The sequence below is a fragment of the Macadamia integrifolia genome, chromosome 3 (assembly GCF_013358625.1).
Source record: "Macadamia integrifolia cultivar HAES 741 chromosome 3, SCU_Mint_v3, whole genome shotgun sequence".
NCBI classification, from domain to species: Eukaryota; Viridiplantae; Streptophyta; class Magnoliopsida; order Proteales; family Proteaceae; genus Macadamia; species Macadamia integrifolia.
The window spans coordinates 18,475,513-18,502,881 of NC_056559.1; the positions used below are offsets into that span (position 1 = coordinate 18,475,513).

General features: G+C 36.5%; 1 protein-coding gene across 2 annotated transcripts in view; it reads left to right on the forward strand.

Moving 5' to 3' along the window:
• The first annotated feature begins 15,615 nt into the window (after positions 1–15,615).
• The window catches only part of LOC122073476 (chaperone protein dnaJ 10), a 21,512-nt gene continuing 9,758 nt past the window's right edge, over positions 15,616–27,369 (forward strand). The window contains exons 1-4 of one of the 2 annotated variants that reach the window (XM_042638071.1): positions 15,616–15,876; positions 16,543–16,602; positions 16,878–16,960; positions 17,781–17,934. In XM_042638071.1, coding sequence (XP_042494005.1) covers positions 15,790–15,876; positions 16,543–16,602; positions 16,878–16,960; positions 17,781–17,934 — 384 coding nt within the window. In that variant the 5' untranslated portion in view covers positions 15,616–15,789. The remainder of the gene's footprint in view (positions 15,877–16,542; positions 16,603–16,877; positions 16,961–17,780; positions 17,935–27,369) is intronic. The other variant, XM_042638072.1, reaches the window with a different exon arrangement.

Genomic DNA, 27,369 nt, shown 5'->3' on the forward strand with positions numbered 1-27,369 from the left:
TCTAGCTTCTAGCCAGTCAAACTGACCTACCAACAACGTTTGAAAAAAGAAAACTAAATTGAACTTTGAAAACTTTGTTTGGATCTGTCTAATTTCCTGTTGCCCCAAGAAAATACAAACTATAGGGAGAGACTTTACCACCCCACCCCCAAAAAAAAACGTAAAAAATAAAAAATAAAAGAATTCTATGAGAGAGAGAGAGAGAGAGAGAGAGGACAGTCACAAGGGTCTTGAGGAATTCATCAATGGCAGGGAATCAAATCAGGACAGTACCTCCCAAGGAAGGGGAACTCACAAAACCTCTTGTCCTACTTGGACACCTAGGAGAAACAAGGGTGGGGTGGGTGTCCTTAAAGAGTAAAGCATCCATCCCCTCATGAAATTATCAAAATACCCTTATCTAGATACAAATTTAGAAGTCACGAAACTGACAAAAATAAGATAATTAATAGCATGGATCTTAATGGCATATACTGCAGTAGAGATTCCAATCGTAAGGTTGTTAGATGATCTCTGCAGTTCAGGATGTCTGGCCTTGATCTTCTATTCAATAAAGCAGCTTTCCAGGTTCCTTGATGCTTAACTCATCAGTTATCACTGTTCTCTGTTCTTCATCATTCATCTCCCCACTAAAATTTTCAATGATTATTTGTTTTGTCTCGATCAGCTCAAAATATATTTTTTCTTTAGAAAAAAAGGGTTGCAGTGGGGTTGATTTATAGGGCACACAATGGGTATGGGCATGGGACTTTTTTAATATCTGTATAAGAGACAGATCACATGTTCATGTTCTTCTTATGGGATGCCAAGAATTCTATATTCTATATTTACAAAAATAATAATAAAAAAAATTATATATATATAAACCCTAATAAATAATAAACAAAGAAAAGAGGATTTTATTTATTTATTTATTTTTTTAGCCCTTTCCCTTTCATTTGGGTTTTCTGCCACAAGGAAGAACCTGGGGGTTGACATGGCTGATCCAGCCAATCCATCTTTAAGAGCATGGTAGACTGTGGATCCTCTAGAACAATCCTGTGTATTTTTTTTTTTTCTTTCTATGTCAACTATATGATTTACTTTGTATTATGTCGCGTTGGCCTTGGAGAAGATCTGAATCCTTTTATCTTTTCTTTCATATGTCGCATTGGCCTTAGGAAGATTGTATCCGTTTATCTTTTCTTTCTATATCAACTATATGGTTTAGTTTGTATTAGGTTGCGTTGACCTTGGAGAAGATCTGAATCCGTTTTATCATAAAATTGTATATCCTTTTGCTCCCTCTCCTCCTTTGTCATGCTAAAGTTAATTTCTTTAAAATTAAGAAAATTTTCTTTAAAATGACACGTGTGAAAAAAAAGTGTCTTGATAGACAGTTTAATTTATGCCTAGTGAAATGATGATATACTAAAATTATTGGTCCATATATAGTGAATGATTTTGGTTTAACCACATGTCAAATTCTGAACTCAACTTTAACCATACACTCTCACTCATATGTTGATATAATCTCCCATCTATGTCCAAGCACACTCTTCTTATTCCTGCATTCTCTTTGTAGTTTTGAATTTTTTTATGTTTTATTTGGTCACATAGCACACTCAGTTTGGGTTAGGTCTTGACACGTCAACAGGAAACTCAAGGTAGATTAGTCTAGAAAATATTTTTTAATAAAAATAAAAAATTATAATTTTTTTTTTCCATTTATTATTTTAATCCTACGTGACAAGCATATTTAGCCTTAGTTGACTTCGAAAATAATCCATAATTTTGTTTTGATAGAAATCTAGACAAATGATAAGAGAATAACTAGTTAAGTTAACATATGTTGATTGAGATTGCCACTTTCGTTGAAAAGAAAATTAAATTGGAAGAGATTTTCAAAATTATTTATTCAAGTAATATATATATATATATATATATTTATTCACTTTTCTATTTATATATATATATATATTTTGCGCAAGACCAAAGGACCAAAATAGAACCTACAAGGTGCCAATAAGGAGTGGCCACCTTTATTACTAACTATAAAATTGCCATTATTGTATCAAGAAGAACTATCGACCTTTTTTGAACTTATGTTAGACCCAATTATCTAACTACCTGCCACTGAGTAAGAAGCTTCTATTATTATGAAATTTTGTATAAATTGGATTGTATGCATTAAAATTCAACCAAAAAAAAAATTATATAAATTATAATGGAAGAAAGTCTCATTCTATTCAAGATCTAGAAGTACTTGTTACATTAATACTATCATGAGTTTAAGACAAACCTTGGTGGGTTGGGCACAGTTCATCCACCTCCAACCAAATCTTAATAATAATAAAAAAAGAAAAATCAAACCCGACCTGACCCGACCCGACCCAAACCGGTCAAATCTCTTTGTCACAGCTTGAACAGCCTCAGATTCTATTGAAGTCAAATATACATCATGAGTTCTTCACAGGCCTAAACTATGCAAAAAAGTTGATAATTTGTCAAAGCTTCTTATATACACCCAGAGTGGCTTCTGTGTCCTTTAAGCAAGTTTTTAGTCCTTTTTATCTATTGAACTCCCAATCTCAATGGTAAATGAAAAAAGACAAGCCTACTTCTATTTTCTTTTATTCTTTTTTCTGATCTTTAAACCCATCTCAAACATCTCTATCACTATGAGCACACAAAGCCCACTAAGATAGCAAATCTAGTAAAAGAAGTAAGGAACTGTTTAATAAATTCATAATGGTGGCACTGTTATGGTAAAGGGTCAAAGCACAAGCAAAGAAAATCAAAATGAGAGAGAGAGAGAGAGAGAGAGAGAGAGAGATGGACAATAGGGCAAACAATAATAAAAGTTATTATCAGTTTGAAGAATTTTGTGGCCTTTGAACACTATCTTGTCTGCCATTTGAAGAATTCAACAATTCAACAACTGCTATTAATATGTTATAGCAATAATTAGATTAATAATAAGAAGTATGAGATCAAGAGAAGAAGAAAAAGGAGATGCTAATGAATCTTTAATTAATCTTAGTTATCACTTATCAATCCAAGTTCTCAAAAGTGGCATAGTTACGCATAGGACTTTTACTATACATAGATTTTCCATTTTATAGAAATAAAACCACCTTAGTTTGGTAAAGAGAAAGCTTCTATAAATCAACCTGATTGTTATAACTAGTTAAAAACCCTAAACATTGAATTGGTAAATTGTAAATCTTGGAATCAAGGGTTTTGATCCCATTCAATCGGCGTCTACTCACATTTGATGGCTGGCAGTATATTGGGCATGCACTCAAGTAGCTAGGTGCATACCCTAAAATGCTCCCAACCATTAGATGCACCTAGCGTGGCTGGAGAGGATCTGAATCCTAGAATCAAACCCTTAACAAATTGGGTTTGCTTGAAACTTAATTTTCCCCCCTAAAATAATATGAATAACTCATTTTGGTCTGATCCAGATCAACCTGGTTATTTTCATCAATGAATAATTTCTTAGAACAATTAGAAATTACTCAAAATTTTGCAAAGGGTTTTCACTGGGCACCATTATAGTTATGCCCTTCATGCAAAACCTTTGGCTTAAACTTTTGTTTCAAGAAGGGTTATTTAGATATTCAAATGTCAACATCATTAATAGTGTTTTGTCTTATATGTAAATGAGTTATCTCTTTTATACTATGTATATTGACGAATATAAATATTTTTGTCCTAAATTGCCTCCATAGACATTCAACCTTGCTAACCCAAACAATGTGGACAAGAAATTTACAACAAATTCTTTGCGTAAATATGAACATAAATTACTTATAAGAGTACTAAGGTCAAAGATGTTTTCAAAGATGTTGATATCGATGGAAAAGATAAGCCTAAAGTTTGTGGCAAAATAAGATCCATACTCACATCAATAGGGGAGACAACAACACCGGATGCATCCACAAATGTGTTCACATCGCAATTAAAATTTAGTGTGTATACTCAGCATATAGGTTGAGGGCTGTCATTGACTCATATCCTAATTTATATGATAATCACAATCAGTTAACCCTACATTGGTCAGTTTGGCGTTTAGCAGAAAACCATGTGTGGTGGACACGATAGACAACTCAAAGCAATTGGATGAAAGTAGTGAGAAAAAATGTCACGACCTCACAGACTCTCTCTTTAATCTCACATTAGCTAGCCTCGAGGCGTCTCTTGAGCTTATAAATAGGGAAGAGACATCTCCCGATAGGCGCATCTTGTGGGGTGTGGACTAGACTTGTGACAATATGGTATCAATATTGATTCAAGGCAGAAGAGATGTGGGTTTGAGGACCACTACAATGGGCCCCACGCCACCAAAACCCGAATGGAAGGTACAAAATTATAGAAAATTTTCATCAAGGATTATCGTGGAAAAGACCTATTACCATGTAAATTGGAATTTTGCCACACATGGTATGTTATAGTTAGGCCAAGTAAACATCTCTATCACTTTAGCCGTATCTGTACCACACATATCTTTACATGGTCATGCGCGTCGCATTAGCATCCACTAAGGCTCTATTTGGATGGTTGAAATTAAAACTCCCAAACAATATGTATAAGTTATTTATTGATTAATTTAAAATTAACAATATTTTTAAGCTTTAGTAATCAATTTAAGTAGTTATCACACTTTAATGCCTCTGGTTTTGATTAATTTGCGGATTAGGTTTTGGGATACATTAAAGCATTTAACTACCATGATGATGATAATCCCCATTGATCTCATGTTTAATTGGAGGATTCAGAAGCTGTTAGGATTCTTAAAATCCAAACAAGGCCTATGGATTCAGCTGTGTTTCCACTTAAAGCCAAGTGTATCCTGATATCCAGGTTGGCAGCAGGTTGGTTGGACCACATAAAAAGATAAAAACATTTCTCCTAAAGTAACTGTTGATATGAATAACAGAAACATCTTTTATAGTCATTTCTATATATCCAACGTACTCTAATATCCATCGTTTGGGAGTAAGAATTCTGGTATGTCCAATCGCATTCACTCCCCAATCTTTCTTTCGTCTCTCAATGCTAGTATCGTCTCAACATAGTGCTTTCGCCTTTTGTATTAAGATCCTGATATTTGGAACTATGATTCACAAAGACTATTACAAGGGATCTAGGGCATTGATGAATTTATACAAAAAATAAAAAATTTGATTACTGTTTGATCAGAATCTTTAGTCTTCTCAAAATTATAAGAGTGAACAGTAAGTAACATGTGCAGATAGGTCCATCCATTCATATCAGATCAATCAGACAGCCTTTTTTTCTGTGTTCAAAAAAGAAGATTGGTTTAGTGTTAGTAGGTATAATAAGTTAAAATGGTGAAAGAAATTCAAACTGTTCTCTCCTCATGTCGAGTGTCAGGATAGAGATGGCCTCATACATTGGAGCTGTGGGTCCTACAAAAGGGCTTGATTGATTAAATAATCCAGCTTGGGTGGGGCCAAGATTAGCCCAATAATTTAATGGGTATTTAAGACAAGTCAGATCAGGCCCACATAGTATAATGCTATGTCAGCTAATGCATACAACCCAACTCCAACAGTGTAGATTTTCTTGGGGTCCACTGTCCATAAATTCGTCCTTTCCTGTATTTTGGTGTTTGTGGTCTGTGGATGTGGCAGTCCATTCAATGGTGCAGACCAGCATCAGACCACCATAGACAGGAGAATTACTTTTACTTTATTCTCTTTGGTTGGGTATGATGGACCAGAGAATTTAAAAGTTGAGATAATGGATTGGATCAGTGGACCGGTTTGGGTTGGCCTGGTAGTGCCTCATCTTTGGCCGCTACTTAAGGGAGTGTCATCCGCTAATCGCGAAACAGTTGGTTCTATCTATTTATGGCGATCCCAATACTTGTAGAATAAATAAGGGTCTGTTTGTTTCCACATAAAATGATGGATAATGAAACATTTTCTTGTAAGATAACCCCCGCCAGCTCAGCGTAGGAAATATTAGACCAATGGATCAATATATTGGTGCACAGGAGCATATTTAGTGCATATCAAGGGGGAGGGGGTGGTCTTTACACAGCTAACATACTTTGGGTATTTCGCTAGATTGACAGGATTCTTTTTCCTTTTTTTTTTTTTTTTTTTTGCTTCACTGTTTGTTAATTTTTTTGTAACCATTACTTTCAGATGTAATAGAGTCGACTTGAACTCTAACTTTGACAACTGGGGTGAAGAAGGAGCATATTGTCACTGAAATTTGAATTCCCGATCACTTGACTAGCTATTGGCAAATAAAGTTAAAGATTGAGTTTCCTTGCGTAGCATATGCTAGTGCCTCCCTAGCTCTCTGTGTCTATCTCTTTCTTCTTTCAGCTCATATAAAATGACATATCTATCCCTTATGGTGTGAGGACCAAGGAGAGTGACAAATATAAGGAGATGCTAACATGGTACAAAACCTAATAATATTTTTTTCCCTTTATGTCAATGGTTTAAAATTGTGGTTTGGTCCTCTACCAAGGGCCTATGTCATTAGTTTATGAGAAGTTATCATGCAATAACTATAAAAGCTTAATAAATATAGAAACCAAAATTTTAAATATTCTTTTAGATTTTAAGAAAAATAAAATATGAAAGTTTTCCACCATCATGGTGCAGGAAAGCAAATTGATAAAGAGTCAATATTACTCGAGACATTCAATACCAATGATCTATGCCTAAAATGCATTGCGTTATCTTTGCTTCGATTAACTCTTAGTTCTAGATTTATCCATAGAGCGATAAAGTTATCGACAAATATTTCTTATCTCCAATTAAAAATAGAAAAAGAACATGGGAAAAGTAGATTTTTTTGGGTAGAATGCGGAAGGTAGATTAGATGAAGATAGGTGGAGAAAGTTGCCAATGTGGACTCATGCCCTAACTTGGAACGGACCTGTTAACATTACACTAAGTTGATTTGGACTTTAATGAAAGACAATGCCAAGTGACTCTACACGTCAACAATGGAGTGCTATAAAAATATAAAAGCATCAAAGTAGTTGCAAGCTAGTAGTGAAATTGAAATAATGCTCTTGACCTATATAGAAGTGCTTATTTTTAGGATGTAAACCTTTATGGGTAAAGAAATTGTGAAGCAATATTTCCATCACTTGTTAGGTACTATTTTACAAATAGGTTAGAGAAGTCCTCATTAACCATGAGTTCCATAGCATGTCACTCTTGTTGAATTGGCATCCACTTAGGGTTTTATTTTTGGATGATTAACAATCAAGGTGGGTAATTTCAACACTACAATATGTGGAGGTTTGGAATATTCTGTGAGTTAGGTTTTGGGATGCATCTAATATTCCTACCATGGTTTGAGGAATCGGATGAGATCTATCTGAATTGGTTGGATTGAAAGGCTCTATTGGATCTCGATTCTTGGCCAATATCGAATCTCTGGATGGTACGAATGAAGCGTAATTGGTGAAAAGCCAGTTTTTTATTTTATTTTATTTTTTATGACAATCAGATATATATTCTGTCCGATACAAGCTGATCCCAAAACCAATTCTAGTAAGTTAAACCATGATTCCTACATAATCTAATGCTTAGGATTGACCTGTTTCAGCAAATCCTAAATCACTTTCATGTAGTTGGATTGGGCCCAAGTTTAGTGGACATGCTCATCGCATCATCTATCCATGGTCAAAATACCAATCTAATCTGATGACTTTTAAGGAATTTTAAAATTCAAATAATAAACTAAACATAAATTTTAGAAGACCTTAAACTTTCACGTGGCAGTTGGATTGGAGTTCCAAATTTGTTGGACATGTTTACATTATTATCTATCAATATTTTGAACCAAATTGACCACTTAAAGAGAGTTCAAATAGTCTAGGAAGTTGATATGACACTATAAAAAGATGATTGAAAAATAAGGAGAGAAAATTCATACATAGTACGCCATATAAAATATATCATCAACTTTGGTAGATAAACCACCATTGCATGGCTCCAATAATATTTATAATTTTGTCACTTAATCTTAGTTACTGTCTTTACTTGATTTGGGTTGAAATTTAACAACTAAAATGGAATTAAGGTAACCAATGACATAGACCCCTAGGGGCTTGCTCAGGTTGCAAGTCATGATAGATCAAAAACATCACGAGAAAGGCTCCCTACTGCACAATCACTCAAAAAGTTGAAAGCTCACTGCCTCACCATGGTGGGAGGGGTATCAAAATTCAGACCGACCAATCGAACTCCTTATTGGTTTGTATTGGTATTGATTTTTAGAATTTCTAGAAGACCGAAATCGATTGGAATGAACAATAAAACCAACCAAAACCGATCATTTATACCTAAACCAGAGAAATCGATAATAAAAACCATGACCTATTTTTAGGATGTCAAGCTATGGATGAAGAAAATGTGAAGCTGATAGATGATTAGGTTTACAATATCGATTAATGAATATTATATATATCTTAATAACCCTAACACCACCCACCCCACCCCCCCTTATAAAAAAAAAAAAAAAGAGGTGGTGGAGCAAATCAAAAGTGTGCTAAAAAATAATGGCCGAAATGTTAGACAAAATTATGGAGAATTCAAATAGCAATTCTTTTCCAATATTGAATGAAATTTGTGGTGTAGAAATGGAAATTAGGTCAAAAGTAAGCCTATCTATCATTTTTTAGGTACTTCTTAACATAAGCCTATCTATCATTTTTTAGGTACTTCTTAACAAATAGGAGACCTTAGAAAAATCCCAATTAAACATGAATGCTTTCCATGGCATGTCACGCGTGTTGAATTGACATCCACTTAGGGTTTTATTTTGTATTGTTAACAATCAAGGTAGGTAATTCCTTCAATATGTGGAGGTTTTGGATTGTTTTGTGAGTGGATGCATCTAAGCATGTTTATAATTCCTTTATTGATGATTATTATTCCCATGTAAGTCCTAATGCTTAAGTGGACAACTTGAAGCAGTAGATGGATTCATTTTAGTATATTCTAAATAAAATTTTTAGTAATAGGATCAAGGCTCAAGTTTGGTGAACATGTTTATGCTATTATCTATCCATGTTCAAAATGTTAGACAAATCTGATGACTTAATAAAGTTTGGAAATTAAGTCCAAATATTGAACTAAACATGAACTCTAGAGTACTAAATGACTTCTACGTGGCAGTTGGATTGGAGCTCCAAATTTTTTGGACATGTTTACATCAATCCTCTACTAATATTTCAGAACAAATTTGGTGGCATAAAGAGATTTTGAAAAGTCTAGGACGTTAACATGTTGCATTCTAGAAAAATGATTGAAAAATCAAGACGGAAAATTCATATATAGAAGACCTGTAAAATATGTCATTAACGGCTCCATTATCCTTAATCTTATCACTTTGAGTTCATTTTTCTAAGTACTTTCTTTAAAGGGAAAAGTTTTCCTTCATCACAAGGTGATGTTCACCTTGTGATCTAAAGGATGAGACCTTGCCCCAACCACCCTTAAATGGATGTAAGATAATCTATGATCGTGGCCTAGTGAAATCTTGATCCTTTAGTTGTTTGGGTTTAAACTTGACAAGAAAAAATGGATGTAAAGTAATCTATGACTTTTACCTGTAGATGTTTGCTTAGGTTGAAAGTAATGATATACAAAAACACCGCAAAAAGTTTGTCTCTTGAAGAATCATTCAAAAGTCGAAAGCTCAACACTATAGTAGGGGATGTTAAAAATCAGAGCGACCCAATTTGATGAATTGAAACCAAGCAACCAAGCAACCAAACTCTTTACCGGTCTGATATTGAATTGGTTATGATTTTCAGAACCTCTTAACGACCAAAATCGATTGGACCAAAAAATAAAACCAATCAAAATTGATCATTTGGACCTAAACCAGAAAAATCAATAAAAAAAAAAAAAATCAAATAAACATGACAAAACTGACAAAATTTTAATTTTTGTATACATTTTCTCTTTATATATAAAAATTCAAGACCAGACCGATGAGAGACAAATAAAGAATCGATAAGAAACTTAAAAAAAAAAAAAAAAAAAATCGACAACAAACCAAAACCAATAGTTATATGCAGTTTTGTTTTGATTTTTGTTAACTAGACACGGTGGACCACCCTACCTTGTGGAAGAGGCAAGCTTTTGAGTTCTCCATGTAGACAGGAAAGTGTTGGATTTAGGGTTTCAAAACTTGGAATCGATATTTGAATAGATTCGTATCGGCATAACCCTCATTTGAATCAATAAAAATCGATCAAACTCAGACATAAATTGTAGAAACGTAACTTTAAAAATTGATATAAAAGATAATGGAAAAACAAGAATAAATAATGCACATAGGTTTACAAAGTTGGACAAGATTGCTTACATTCTCGGTGAGACCAGTTTCTGCTTCACTATCAATGGAGAATAAGATTATACCGTTTGTCCTCACACCTCTCAGTATTGTTTATCAAGAAAGTAAATCTTGCTGCAAATATATAGCGAAAAAACTTAATTTAAAAAGTACAAAACTACCCTCAAATAAAAAATTCGAACAGTCCCCTACACACATGCTATGCAGGGGCCTCCTACCCCCCCTTAACCCCCACGGCCCTTTTACTTGCAAGTGCGATCATCATTTCGTTTTGTCAGAGTACCTGCACTAGTACTCCATAGATTAAACTGCAACGAAAGACAAGACATCGTACATCAACATAAACTAAAGTGAATTAGTGTGAATCGATCAGAATCTATCAATGCCAATTTCAAGTTGAATCAGGCGATTTCTATTCCGATTCACCGATTCCTTAAACGCTGGTTATTGCACTCTTTCACTCGTAGTGTCTACGTAGCATGTGAGTACATATGTCAAATCTCAATAGATGAGTAGTACATTGTCTCTTGAGGTCAATGAACAACAGCCACGTCAAATCAGTGACAAGAATGCCAAGTGTCAGTGGGTTAAAAAAGTTTGACGGTGAAAGGTAATTCAAACTGTAATTTTTTTTTTGTTATATATCTGTGTCAAGATGTAGGTGTTCTTATGGGTCCCATAATAAGGTGTGATAGAAGGTGGGACCCACTCACATATGGGCCCACTAGAATCGTTGATGAGATGAGAGAATGTCCAAAAGGATATTATGGTTCCCTTTGACCAAGGCCCAATAAAGGTAACAGATGAGGGCCCATCTTGGTTCTTAGATTTGATTTGATGCGCCGAGGAAAAGGCCAAATCAGTGATGATGATGGGTCGGGTTGGATAAACCCATATCCATACCCATGTCCATAGATTCTCTTCGTAGATGGGAGCAAGGATTTAGGGATCTGTAAAGATGACCCGATCCAGATTGGCCATTACCGGTTCCAAATCCAAACTTAGCCAAAGTTAACGTTTGAGGAGGGTTTTTTGAACCGAGACTTGTGACCCGACTCAGGATCAGTCCCAACTCCCAAACAATACTGATCCCAAATCTATAAATAGGTGTGTCAATGTTTAGCTTTGTTAGGACGGGGATGACAATGGGGCGGTGCCGCCCCACACCCTAATGGAACTGGTTTCAGCGGGTTAGGGTTTCTCATTCACTAGGGCTCATTTGATGGTCTATTATTAGTGTTCTTCCTCCATAATATTAGTTAGGAAGAAAAAATGCTAGCCACTTATGTATGTCTACACCTAGACATAGTAGGTGTGAAAAGACTGTGCTACCCCATGTTGAAGATGTTCCAACGTATTCTCCATTGGCTTACACGTTGACATGTACCATTCTTTTGCCCTACTAATTATTAAGTGCTTATGATGCTTAATGGATTGCTTGGAATTTTACAAAGTATTTACTACTAATGTTAGATAAGTGAGATCCTCCTTTGTGTGGATCCAATGTATAGCACACTAGTTGTAGCCTTTGCTTGAAAAGCAACTACTGGGAATGTAAATGGTCTAGAGATTGGCTCTTGTCACATGTATTCCCCCCCTTTCCTATCATTCACTCATTTTCCCCTTTAGTGTGCATGAGTAAAATCCCCATAGTCAGTTTCTTAGAATGTAGTAGTAGTAGCAGGAAAAAAAAAAAAAATCCTCCTCTATATAATGCAAGTGGACGGTAAAATCCAATTAGACAATGATCCACAGAGCAATGTGCACGACCCAAGTCCAAGACTCAGATTTTCTACTGGTCCATTACTCGTCCTGCCCTTTATTTATGACTCATTGTAGCCCATTGACTAGGAAGACCAGGCCCAACACAGGCTGGAAAATTTTTAAGTTGTTCTTCTTAGTTAGGCTTCCTCTGTCACTCACTTAAGTACTCTTGTTCTTGTTAGGTGCAATAATGTTTTAAAAATTAAAACAAAAATTATTAGTTTCTAAAGAAGTCAAAACAATTTGGATCTTTATGCATTTTATTTTGTTTTGCTTTATTTTATTTTAGGTGAAAGTTTTCTTACTACACTATGGGTGTAGAATCTATTGTTTTAAAAAAATCCTCTTATTGGACGAGTCAATAATACTGTCTTATTGCACAATGTTGTTTCCCGCCCATCTAGAAGTTGTAGTCAAGAGATTCCCCTTCACCGCAATTGAAGGAAATTAAACTTAGTCCTTTAATTTATTTTCTTTTCCCTGAGTCAAAGCTTACTACCGAACTGGACCTCTAACATGGGTTTGACTGCTTGACCAAATTTCCTAGTTTGAAGATGCTAGGGATGGATAAGGACCTCACCCTCATCCTCCCAAGAGATACAAACATTTTACCCTTAGCCTATAGGATACATGTTAGAGATTCCTCACCCTTACATTTAAAAAAGTATTATTATTAAATATAGTAAAAAATTTAAGTAATTTATACAACCAGGTTTAGAAAACTTCACTTCTATTCCTTTTAATTCCCCTGCAACTAAATGGAACCCATAAACTTCAGTAGAATTTGGGCCTTCGATAGATTGAGAATGGGCCTTGGGTGGATTGAGCCGTGGCTAATTTTCCACTTTGGAGTGCTGTTGGTGTCCAAAGTTTTTAAACATATCCACAAAATAATTTTTCTAGTTGGAAAGTTTCAGCCTCAACATATTATGCTGTAGAAAGGTGAAGGAAATCAATGGTCAAATATGTCGGCTGCCCTATTGTAAGAAGTCGTTCATACCCCTAAAATTCTGATTCAAAGAAGATTAAAGTAGGGTATTTCCTCAACATGGATGAAAAGAAACTTGATCCTATTATGCCATATGATAATATAACCTTGAAAACTGGTTGAAAAGTCAAATTTGCATAGTTTATTCAAGTTCTACAAATGCAATGTAAAATTTTTTCAATGCATCATGGAATGTACAATTGAGGTGCCATAGCCAACCAACCTACATAACCAACTGATGGATTAAGGAAATCAACCCTTTGCTAAGCCTAAATATGTGAACCTCGAGGGGTTAAAGGCAAGCATGACAACGTAAAAAAACATTCCATCTTTTTATTTTTACGATATTATTTTGATTCTGTTTGATTGCAAGTAAAGGAAAGTGAAATCACTTTTAAAAGAAAAGAAAAAGTAGAGTTTTGTAATCATGATTGTATTATCTATCTAAAATTCTAGCCATAATTGGCAAATATATTATTCAATGGAAACTTTATTTTGTTTTTTAAATTAAAGTAATTTGATTGCAATGTCAAGTAAGACTTAAAAACTAAATTTAGAATGTTTTGCAATAATTTACATCATCATGTAAATGTAATGATTACAAAACTTTATATTTTAGTATTGATTTGATTTCACTTCCTTTCCTTTCCTTCATTTCACTTGCTAATTAACCTAGACAAATGGAAATTAATTTGAATTCCAAAATAGATAAATTATAATGTATGAATGCAAATTACCAATATTTGTTATCTTATTTTTATATTTAATTTTAAGATCTAATACCTTGTATCAGAATTTTATTTTATTTTTTTTCGGGTGAAAACCTTGTACCAGATTTTAATCTGCCAAACAAAGGTGATGCATCCGTGTAAGAATATAGTTAATAAGTAGGTGTATAAACTTGGCCCAGTTTATTTATGTTCCTAGTCAATTGACTTAGAGGTATTAATTGTGTGCGTTGTGTCATATGTTTGGGTACTTCATTAGTAATGAGCTAACCCCTTGGTTCTAATAATTCAACAAGTTTTAATTTTGGTCAATAATCCCTTGCTCTGATGGCTGGGGTCAAAGAGTTGAACAATGAAAATAGGTAGCGAGTGCCCGATTGGATTGATCGGGTCACGTAGGAACATGATTAGTCAAGTCCATAGTCGGTTTGTTAGGATGCATTATCTATAGACAACATTGTACTTTCACTTGACACCAATTGCAATGATGAATGGTTCATCTTGCTATGACCTTTTCTCAGATCTCAAAACTTTTGTCTCTCCATCTCTGCAGTGGTAGAGATGTTGAAGTCTCTAGTTCGAGACTTGATGTAGTAAAATGGCGTAAATTAGAATTTTCTATAGTATAGCTGTTGTCAAGGTCTTGCTCTTACACCAGCACAGGGATGGAGTTTCCTACTATGTGCATGATGCAAGGTAGGAGTGTCAAAATAGCCTGGTTAGCCTGAATAGGGTATCGGTTGAGATTTTAGCCCACAGGGTGGGCCAGGGTTGAGAATTTCAGGCCCGAGTCAGGTTGAGTTGGGCCTACGTTGGGATCTCAACCCAACCCAACTCGACCCGACCTAACCCAACCCAACCTTGTATACTAAGTACTTAATAATAGAAATATGTTAATAATTATAAATGAGTATTTATAGAAAAAGATCTACAAAAAGTCTTTCGTTTTTTACAATTTACATATATACGAAAACCTGGTCTTTAGCCTCTGCAATGCATCGAGATCAAGCAACCAAGTAACTTATAGTACTGGGATGAGCGAGGTTGGGCTAAGCCCAGCAGAATCAGGGTCCATCAGTGCTGGGTTGGATTGGGCTAAGCCCGACAGGATTGGGCTTGGGCTGAGATATCCCAGCCCGACCTAAGGCTAGACTGGGAATGGGTTTTAAAAACCCAGCCCAACCCGAGCCATTGACACCCCTAATGCAGAGAGTCAGCTATTCTCTCTCCTGACTGGGGCTCTCCTCCCTCCTGCTTTTCCCCACCCCCACTTCTCCCTCCGATCTCTAGGATCTCTTGCGTAAAGTTTTGTAGTCGGGTTTCCTTGTAGCACTTTCGTAGTACTCCTGTGATACTATAGTCTAAAATAAAGAAAAAGAACTTTTGGACAAGGGACTTCAACTTTATCTATTTATGATTCATTAAAAAAAAAAAAAAAAAAAAAAAAGAAGAAGAAGAAGAAGAAGAAGAAGTAGATCAAGGCAGTAGGGTATTAAATCAGGCCCAATAATTGGCTAATTTGAAAACTGTGGGCCTCCCAATCTCACAATGCATGTTGGTGGTCTCATCTCTAGAAAGCCCACTAATAGCTAGTAGGGTCTGTTATATCAGGCCCAATAATTACCCAATTTGGGCCGACTTCCCAAGAAGCCCATAAAACTGAGGGTTGCTTACTACTGACCCAGCCCACTGACAGCTCTAAAGGCCAAAGAGAGCCGAAAAACAGATCGTTGTGGGCCTTGTGGCAGTTATAATACTGTGTCCCCTCCTCGAAAAATAACTTTTGGCGGCATTTGTTTATTCTGTGAAGAACTGGAAAGTTGAGAGACATAGTGAGAGCTGCGTGTGTGTGGGGTTCAAATGCTCTCTATTTTTTTCGATTTCTCTCTCACCCTCTTTCATATCCTATTCTTGTGTTTCAATCTCATCTGCAACTTGTGCTACTCATTTTGAGAAGAAATGGTGAAGGATACGGAGTATTACGATGTTCTTGGCGTCAATCCCCTTGCATCCGAGGAGGAAATCAGGAAAGCATACTATCTCAAGGTTTGGATTTGATGAATATCGATTAATGGTGTTTTATTCGTTCAATTAGTTTTTTATTTGATTCTCTGTTGTACTCTACTGAATTCAGTGTTTCTTTTCTTGATGCTGTTCTATTGGTCTCTTTCTTCTTTATTGTGATTTGGATTAGTTTATTTAACTCACGAGAAGCATTGATAAATAGTATAAAGAATCTGATTCTCTTTTGAATTATATTGAGTTCGGTATTTCTGTTCTTGATTCCTTTCTATTGTTCTCTTTCTTAGTTTTCCTTTATATGTAAATTTTTTTTTTTTTGGGGTGGGGGGGGGCGTGGGTTTAATTTATAGTTATTTTGATTAGCTTTTGTAACTCACGAGAAGAATTGACAAATAGTATCAAGAATCTGATTCTCCATTGTCCGTTGAAATGAAATTGCTGAGAACTTCTCCAGTCTTAGAGCGATTGCCTTCTGACTGGCTTTCTGTACAAAAGCCTTATGGAACTTAAATAGGCTATGGAATACAGAAACGCAATTTTGAAAAGTGGATTTATACCAGTGTATATTGAAATCCAATGCAACACAATGTGTGACCCTTTTCTTTCACATTTCCCTAGAGAGGAATTTGTTTTTTGCTTAATGTAATTAATTTTCATGCCTTTTACTGGAACCTCTGTACTTTGGTCTAGGCAAGGCAGGTTCATCCTGACAAAAATCCAAATGATCCTCAAGCAGCTGAAAGATTTCAGGTAAGTGCTCTATTTCCTCTTCGTTTGTAGGACAGAATGAATAAATCCTGAATTTTGATTCTCATGTAGTAATCCTTGTTGAGAGTTCTCATATTAGGACATGATGCTGTCACCTGATATGACATAGGTCTTCCGCTAATTCATATGAGCTGGTGTTAAACTTCATTAATAATTTTGATAGTAGATTCCTTTATGTGCCAAGTATGTTAGGAATAAGGAGCTATAAGTGCAATTTTTCGAACTTATCGAGTAATCCAAGTTCAATTGCTCGGCAGGTATTGGGAGAAGCTTATCAGGTTTTGAGTGATCCTGTACAAAGGGATGCTTACAATCGGAATGGAAAATATTGCATCTCCAGGTATGCCAAAAAAATTCCAAGAAATACCAACATATTTTTCCCATGTGTTTGTGTAGTACATATATGTAGGCTAATGATGTATAAGAAACCGTCAAAGTTAATGGCAAGACCAAATAACCAAGACACTGGAAGGTGGAAAAGCTGATGGTATGAAATAGTAAACAAATTTATCAGTCATCATTTTCACATCTTGGCCCTTCGTAGTATTTATTAATTCCAAACCTCGCAACTATGAGCATTGATTTGGGAACCAAGATGCTGTCAGTGAGTAATTGTTGTGAGATGAAATTCATTGAACTTTTTGGATGATACAATTTTTCTTTCAACAAACCCAGAGATAAGCTCTCTAGAGACTGTATCATAAAGTTAACAAACTTGGTCTAAATTAGACTCTGCAGCTTATTTCAGAACTTACTTTGAGCATTACATAAACTAATAAATTCAATTTAATTAAAATTAAATCATATAAGGCAACGATGGATGAATTTAAGATGCAGAAAACAAGTGCAACAGGATAAGACTTTAAGCCCCCACCAAACGAAACCAAGAGTCCTGGCAATCCTACACACATTGATACATGCCGGGTTCTCAATATTTTGTGCTTGTTAGTCTGAAAATATTCTCCAAGTGTTCCTAAATTCCTTTTGGCTAATTCTTAATGGTGATGAATTGCAGTACTGTATCTTATTCTCCTCTTTGGAAATGGATATAGAAAATATCATGATCTGTCCTTTAGCTGCTCAAGTTAATGTCCTGTTGTTGAACTCTTACCTTCTTCAAACCTTTCCTGATAAACTGTTACATCCTTCTTATTTTCCAGGGAAACAATGCTTGACTCAACTGCGGTCTTTGCCCTTCTTTTTGGAAGTGAAATATTTGAAGATTACATAGGACATTTGGCTGTGGCATCAATGGCTTCCACTGAATTATCTAGTGAAAGTGACAATTCAGAAAAACTACACGACAGGTTGAAGGCAAGTATGTTATACATACCATCAAGTTATCAATATCACTTAAGAAAGTGATTAATCTATTTATTCTACTTTCTTGACAGTAAGATATTATCTCAGAAGCTATATTATAATCAGCACTAGCCTGGTAAAGTTGCTTATGTGGCATCAGGTTCATGTGTTACTAATCTTCCAATGGTTCCCTTTTCTGAATGAAAGACTGTCTTCCTACGGATTCCTTGCAGCAGAAGCCATGCCTGCATTATTAAGAGGCCCTCATCACCAAAAAATTACTCGTGTACCAAAAAAACCGTCTTTAAAAAGAAAACCCACATTTTAAGGAGCTTATTTCTAATGTATCAATCACCCACTAATTCTAACCTTGTTTCTAACATTACCCCTACTAGTCTGGCTTATGTAATAAAGGGAAACAATTATGACAAGTTGTTAGATCAAACACCAAGAAACACGAAAAATAAAGAGACAATAGATCCGCACGACACAGAGATTTAACGAGGTTCACACACCAGGGTGGTGTGCTATGTCCTCGGGTAAAGAAGAAGATGTTTCACCATGCAGAAGAGAGATTACACCAAAGTAGTGGCGAGAAAACTCACCCTGAAACCCTAGCTTGAAAAAACCCTAAAAAACAATGACTTTCTCAACAAGCAACAGTACATTATATATACTCCAAGTTGTGGGTTGATCAATCGGGTCGTGATAGATCCGGTCGAACCTTACCATGGGGGCGTAGCCCCCGCACCCCCATACGAGATCAGTGATGGGCTCCGGGCTTGGGCCTATCAGCCCAACCCCTCTGCTTCCATCATAGATCTCAGAAAATTTCCCCTTGCCTTGAATTCTCCTCCAAAAGATAAACAAATAGTTAATATCTTCATCTTCTCCAATAGCCCTCCAAAGGGCTGAACTCAAACACGATAAACACCAAGTAAGTTCAAGTAATGCTCGAACTTACCAACACATAAAGGCTTAGTCAACATATCAGCTGGATTGTCTTCAGTACCAATCTTCAACACTTGAATATTACCTTGAGCAATTATCTCTTTTATGAAATGATACCGAACATCAATGTGCTTTGTCCTCTCATGATACATTAGATCTTTAGTCAAGTGAATAGCACTCTGGCTATCATAATAGACAACAGTCACCCCATGATCTATGCAGAGCTCTCCTAACAAACCTCTAAGCCAAATAACTTCTTTAATTGCCTCAGTCACTGCCATATACTCTGCTTCAGTAGTAGAAAATGCAACTGTAGCATGTAAAGTAGCTTCCCAACTAATCGTACTTCCTCCAAGAGTAAATACATAGCCTGTGAGTGATCTCCTCTTGTCAAGATCACCTGCATAATCTGAATCAACATAATCAGATAAACTATCACCATTCCTCCCAAACTCCAAACAAACACCAGAGGTCCCTTTCAAGTACCTAAGTATCCACTTCACTGCTTCCCAATGAACTTTACCTGGACATGACAAATATCTGCTCACCACACTGACAGCTTGTGAAATGTCAGGACGAGTGCAAACTATAGTATACATAACAGAGCCAAGTGCACTAGAGTATGGAACACGTGACATGTACTCCACCTCTTCATCTGTCTTAGGTGATAGAGCAGCTGAAAGTCTAAAATGAGATGCAAGAGGAGTAGTTACAGGTTTGGCATCTTTTATGCCAAAACGATTCAATACCTTCTCAGTGTACTTTTGTTGAGGTAGCCACAGCTTCCCTGCTTTTCTATTCCTCTTGATCTCCATACCAAGGATCTTCCTTGCTGCCCCCAAATCTTTCATCTCAAATTCAGAACTTAATTGTTCCTTCAACCTGTTGACCTCATTCCTATCTTTTACTGCAATTAACATATCATCAATATAAAGCAAAAAATATATGAATGACCCATCAGAGAGCTTTCTGAAATAAACACAACAGTCATATTGACACCTGAAGTATCCAACCATAACTGAATCAAACCTTTTATACCACTGTCTAGGAGACTGTTTCAAACCATATAGGGACTTCTTCAATAAGCATACATGGTCCTCCTTACCTTCAATAACAAACCCTTCAGGTTGATGCATATAAATATGTTCTTCTAGTTCACCATGCAAGAATGCTGTTTTCACATCAAGTTGTTCCAACTCCAAATCATGCATAGCAACTAAAGCAAGTAGGACACGAATAGAACTATGCTTAACAACAGGTGAGAAACATCATTAAAATCAATTCCTTGTACTTGACTGTAGCCCTTTGCAACCAAACGTGTCTTGTACCTAGCATCTTCAACACCTGAGGCAGCCTCCTTCTTCTTGAAGACCCATTTGCAACCAACAATTTTCTTCCCTGTTTTCGACTTGACAAACTCCCAAGTCTGATTTTTATAAAGAGATTCCATCTCCTCATTCATGGCAATCAACCATTTTGTAGAATCAATTGAAGTAACAACTTTAGAATATGTTGCAGGCTCACTATTTTCAATTGTATCTGCAACAGACAATGCATAAGCAACAAATTCAGCATGCCCATACTTTTGTGGTTATCTAATATTCCTCCTTGGTCTATCCTTGGCAATGCTGTATCGCTTTTCTTCTTGATTCTCTTGAGCATCATCTCCTTCAGTAAAAGTAGGCAGCTGAACTAAAGTATATTGTGCTTTGTTTAAAGATGAACCACCAATTTTAAACTCCACCTTCTCTCTAGATTTTTCTTAATCTTCATCACAATGAACAAGAGCTTTTTTCCTAGGATGCAATATAGCAGATTCATCAAAAGTAACATCTCTGCTAATAAGAAATTTTGGAGACTTTGGATCAGGACACCACAACCTGTATCCTTTCACTCCACATCCATACCCAAGAAAAATGCATTTCTTAGCCCTAGGTTCCAACTTCCCTTCATTTACATGTGCATAAGTAGGATATCCAAATACTTTTAAATTTGAGTAGTCTATAGGTTTACTTGACCAAACTTCTTCTGGAGTCTTGCACTCAATAGATGTGCAAGGAGATTGATTCACCAACAAGGTTGCTGTGTTAACTGCTTCTGCCCAGAACTCCTTGCCCAATCTTGCATTTGATAACATACACCTCACCTTTTCTTACAAGGTTCTATTCATACGCTCTGCCACTTTATTCTGCTGGGGTGTTTTAACAATTTTATGGTGTTTTGCAATAACTTCATTTTTGCAGAACTCATTAAAGTCACCTTCACAAAACTCCAGGCCATTATCGGTTCTCAACCTTTTAATTTGTTTTCCGGTTTGCTTCTCAAGCAAATTCTTCCACTGTTTGAAAGTGACAAATACTTCATTTTTGTGCTTCAAGAAATAGACCCAAACCTTCTTAGAGAAATCATCAATGAAAGTAAGCAAGTACCTTGCACCTGCCTTGATGTAGATAAGTCACTTGGGCTTATTTTATTGCAAATAAGCCTTGGGTTGTGTTATGTATGTATTGGGCCTTTGATCCCAGGGATTTTCTTTGAAAGGTGCCATTTTAATAGGTCTAAAATATGGGTAGAAAGTAGGAAAATGGGATTTTATTCATTAGTTTAATTAGTTGCTGTTTAATTCAATAAAGGCCCATTAGGCCATTAGTTGGTTGTAAAGTCCTACATGGGCTATTAGTTTGTTAGTCCTACTCCATGTTGGAGTCATAAAGTCAAGTCCTAGTCCTATTTTGAATTCCTAATTATAGTAGGAGTGTCTAGTCCTATTGGAAAACTAGCTCCTAGTTGTAGTAGAAGTGTCTAGTCCTATTAGGAAACTAGTTCTTAGTATTAGTATGATTGTAAACTTCCCTTCTATAAATAGAGAGACATATGTACCATTATTGGACAGATTTGAATGAAAGAAAGTTTGTATTTATGAAAGAAAGTTTGCAACTAAATGCTTATAGCAGCTGAGATAGCTGTGGGTGAGAAGCCCAAGCTGAGATAGCCACTTCCTTTATTCTCTTTCACCCTTCTTAATCCCCCATCTGTTTTATTCTTATTTTTTATTTTATTTGTTGTAACATTCAAGAGGTATAATTCAGATTTTGATAAAAGTCTCCAGAAATCAGAACCAATCAGTAATCCTAGTGGGAATAGGAGAGATCGATCTCTCTCTCTCTTCTGTACTCTGTTCAGCCAGGTCTTCAATCAGGGTATTCCAAGCCTCATAAGGGTCCCATGATCCTTACCTAGTCATTGTTGGAAGCATTCAGCTGTTGTTCTTGAAGGTTCTTCTCAGTTTTCTCTCCTAGGTCAAAAAATCAAGAAAGCTTGTAACTTCACAACCAGCCGTCAGAATCCTCTCAAATTTGGGGGTTTTTGTACCCTCCCTAGGGACTATCTACTTCCAAGAGTGTAACTTAATTGGGCTCCTATAGCCCTGGCCGCACCTCTCTCTCTCCAGCTCTATAACAGGTCTTTCTCTCTCCTATCGGGTTAGGTTTTGGGCTGATTTTGCTCCTATATGGGTATTGTATCCTTGGGGATTTATTTGATGGTATTATTTCTTTGTTTCTTACTCTTATTTGTATTGTTTGGGGTTATAAACTGCGGAGTTAGTTACTTGTAATCTACTCCTGCATTAAGTGGTATCAGAGCTACGGTTGAAGAAAGCTCCAAACAATCTATCAGAACTTAACAGAAGATGGTTCCATCAGTTCGTTACTTCGCTGGACAAGGGATACATTCTACATCCTTGATTGGTTAGATTCTCTGGAGGAATATTTTAACTACTATAACTTGATAGAGACACAAAAGCTTCAAGTTTTTTGCTTCCGGTTGATTGGTCATGTTAGAGATTGGTGGAGAGTCCATGAAAAGCGACTCCGAGTTCGAGGACATGAGCCTAGGACTTGGGAAGAGATGAAGTACGAGTTAGTGACACAATACCTCTCTGTATATTTCCAAAGAAGGCTCTTCCCTCCACAGGATTCCCATCAGAATACATCCACTGCTGCCCAATCTAATGATCAGCCACATTATTTACATAGGGAATTCCTTGAATGGATGCGTGAATTGGACATGTACTTTGACAACTACAACTTAACAGAAACACAAAAAAACCAATATGCATGTTCCCAGATGAGTGATTGTGTTCGAATGCAATGGAAAGTCCATGAAAGGCAACTTCAAGCTTAAGAATGTAAACCTAGAATGTGGGACGAGATGCAGTATGAGTTGGCAGGCATGTACCTATCTGAGCATGAACAAAGTAGGTATTTCCTTCCACCAGATGTCCAAAAGCCACCTACAATTAACAAGAGCATGAAAGAATTATCAGCGTCTATTGTAAAGGAGCAACAAGAGAAGACACCTCTGACCAGTGAACTAGAGTCAAAAGTTGAGGTTAGTGTTAAAATTTTTCCAACCATTCCTATCATTGAGGAAGAACTTGTCATTGATGTTCCCATCAACGAGACTCATGTGGGATAAGTAGAAAGCAACAAGGTTGCCACAATGGACAATGAGGTTGAGACTAGGGAACTTGACACTACAACAAATATGATGATTGTGAATAGCCAAGATGAAGATCCTAAGGAGTTCAAGAATGAAGTTGTGTTTGAACCATCAATGGAACCGATTAGGAACCACCAGGTAGATGAACCAAAAGAGCTTTATGTTGCATTGAAGTTAGAAGAGATCAAAGGTGCATATGTAGATGACCCTATGGATACATCCGAAGATGTTGAAGTTGAGCATGTGGAGTTTGTCATCCTATTAAAGTATCTTGAAGATTGAGCTCCTCACATTCTAGACTACATCTTTATCATCAAAGAGCTACCTGAATTTTTCTACGGCTTGAAGAGGGACGTGCACCATGATATAATCACCCTCACACTCTACAAAATTTGAGGACGAATTTTTTTCTAAGAGAGGGCGAGTTGATGTAGATAAGTCACTTGGGCTATTTTATTGCAAATAAGCCTTGGGTTGTGTTATGTATGTGTTGGGCCTTTGATCCCATGAGTTTTCATTGAAATGTGCCACTTTAATAGGCCTAAAAAATGGGTAGAAGGTAGGAAAACGAGATTTTATTCATTTGTTTAATTAGTTGCTATTTAATTCAATAAGGGCCCATTAGGCCATTAGTTGGTTGTAAAGTCCTATATGGACTATTAGTTTGTTATTCCTACTCCATGTTAGAGTCATAAAGTCAAGTCCTAGTCCTATTTTGAATTCCTAGTTATAGTAGGAGTGTCTAGTCCTATTGGGAAACTAGCTCCTAATTGTAATAGGAGTGTCGAGTCCTATTGGGAAACTAGCTCCTAGTATTAGTATGATTGTAAACTTCCTCTCTATAAACAGAGAGACATATGTATCATTATTAGATAGATTTGAATGAAAGAAAGTTTGCAACTAAATGCTTAGAGCAGCTGAGATAGCCGTGGGTAAGAAGCCCAGGCTGAGATAGCCATTTCCTTTATTCTCTTTCACCCTTCTCAATCCCATCTGTTTTATTCTCCTTTTTTATTTTATTTACTGTAACATTCAAGAGGTATAGTTCAAATTTTGATAAAAGTCTCCAGAAATCAGAACCAATCAGCAATTTTAGTGGGAATAGGAGAGAGATCGATCTCCTCTCTTTCTCTCTTCCGTACTCTGTTCAGCCAGGTCTTCAATCAGGGTATTCCAGGCATCATAAGGGTCGCACGATCCTTACCTAGTCATTGTTGGAAGCATTCAGCTGTTGTTCTTGAAGGTTCTCAGTTTTCTCTCCTAGGTCAGAAAATCAAGAAAGCTTGTAACTTCATAACCAGCCGTCAGAATCCTCTCAACTTTGGGGGTTTTTGTACCCTCCCTAGGGACTATCTACGCCCAAGAGTGTAATTCAATCAGACTCCTACAGCCCTGGCCGCACCTCTCTCTCTCTCCAGCTCTATAATAGGTCTTTCTCTCTCCTATCGGGTTAGGTATTGGGTTGGTTTTGCTCTATATGGGTATTGTATCCTTGGGGATTTATTTGATGGTATTATTTCTTTATTTCTTACTCCTATTTGTATTGTTTGGGGTTATAAACTGCGGAGTTAGTTACTTGTAATCTACTCCTGCATTAAGCCCCCTTTGAAGCAACCCTAGAGAGCCCCATAGGTCTGAATGAATGTAGTCCAAAGTTCCCTTGGTCCTGTGAATAACAGTACTCAAACTGACTCTTTTCTGCTTCCCAAACACACAATGCTCATAGAACTCCATTGCTCCTATACTTTGACCACACAACAAGTCCCTTTTACTTAATGATGCCATCTCTCTTTCACTCATATGGCTTAATCTCATGTGCCATAAATTTGTGACATTTGATTCAGACATAGATGATGAAGCTGTTGCTACAGACCCAGTAACTGTAATACCACGCAACACATACAAACTGCCAACCTTGATTCCTTTCATCAATAAGAGAACACCCTTGCTAATCTTCATGACTCCACCTTCAGCTATATACTTGCACCCATTTAAATCAAGAGTGCCTAAACTGATAAGATTCTTCTTCAAATCAAGGACATGCCTAACATTAGACAAGGTTCTGACAATGCCATCATACATCTTGGTATTGATCGTCCCCATTCCAATAGTCTTACAAGAAGCATTATTTCCCATCAACACAACTCCACCTCGAACTGATTCGTATGTGGAGAACCATTTACGATTGGGACACATATGGTAGGAACAACCAGAGTCAAGAATCCATTCATCCTGTGATCTAACTTTATCATCAGTCACCAAAAGCATATCAGACTCACTCTCATCTTCAGCAATATTAGCTTCTACAGAATCATATCTTTTCTGTTGATTTTGAGTACCATCACCTGCTTGCTTATTTAAAAGCTTATAGCATTCAGATTTAATATGCCCATTTTTCTTACAGTAATTGCAGGTTAAATTCTTGTGTTTAGATTTTGATCTAACCTTCTTTTTGTCACCATCTGAACCCCTTTCATTCGTTCTCCCTCTAGCTACCAAACCAACACCATCAGATTTATTGGTAGATGTCAACTCATCATCAATCTTCTGCTTGCTTTGCAGATTCGTTTTGACATCCTCAATAGAGATTGTCTCTCTATTATAAATCATGGTATCCCTAAAATGCTTATAAGATGGAGGCAGAGAACATAACAATAATAGAGCCAAATCTTCATCGTCTATTTTAACATCTATCCTTTTCAAATCAGTAACAATAGAATTGAACTCAGATATGTGGAATTTAATAGAAGTACCTTCACTCATATGAAGGGTATACAGTTGTTGCTCCAATCTCAACCTATTGGTGAGGGGTTTGGCGAGGTAGAGATTTTCTAACTTCACCTATAACTTTACAGCCGTTTTCTCTGAGAGAACTTCCTGTAGAACATCATTCGAAAGACACAACTGAATAGCTGAAAGGGATTTATCATCCAAATCGTTCCAATCATCATCAGACATAGTTATAGGTTTTTTCGCCTTCCCAAATAGGGTTTTCTTCAAACCCTACTTCATGAGAACAACTATTATTTGAACCTGCCATAAACTAAAACTGATGATGCCGTCGAACCTATCAATATCGTATTTCGTTGAAGCTATGGATCAAAGAAATCCAAAGCTCTGATACCAGTTTGTTAGATCAAATACCAAGAAACACGAAAAATAAAGAGACAATAGATCCGCACGACACAGATTTAACGAGGTTCACACACCAGGGTGGTGTGCTATGTCCTCGGGTAAAGAAGAAGATGTTTCACTATGCAAAAGAGAGATTACACCTAAGTAGCGACGAGAAAACTCGCCCTGAAACCCTAGCTCGAAACCCCAAAAAATAATGACTTTCTCAACAAGCAACAGTATATTATATATACTCCAATTTGTGGGTCAATCCATTGGGTCGCGATCGATCCGGTCGAACCGTACTGCGGGGGCTACGCCCCCACACCCCCATACAAGATCAGTGATGGGCTCCGGGCTTGGACCTATCGACCTAACCCCTCTACTTCCATCATAGATTTCAGAAAAATTCCCATTCAGGTCACCACCAAATATATGTCGGATCGGGTCAACCTTCAAAACGGGTCAAGAGTTTGAGACAAACTTAACACAAGTGAATACATAAATTTGTGGATGATTAGATAGGAGCGCTTTGGGGAATTCAACAAATTTCATAACTTGGTTTTAGAAAATGTTAACATTTTGGGACAGTGAAAAACCTCAAACAGGATTATCTTTGTGGAATAGAGGGAGTAAATGGATAAAACAAAGCTGGAAACGATCATCTGGAAGTAGAAAAGAAATTTCAACCAATAAACAGGAGTCATAGACAAGAACTGCAGGGAAGTCCTGAAAGTTATTTTTTTTTCTTGATTTGGTGAAAGAGGAGCGAAAAGGTACTTTATTAATAAAGAATAAATAAATAGAAAGTTCAGAGACTGCACAACTAGACCATGAGATATTAGTCATGATCATTCAGCCACCCCCCCCCCCCCCCCC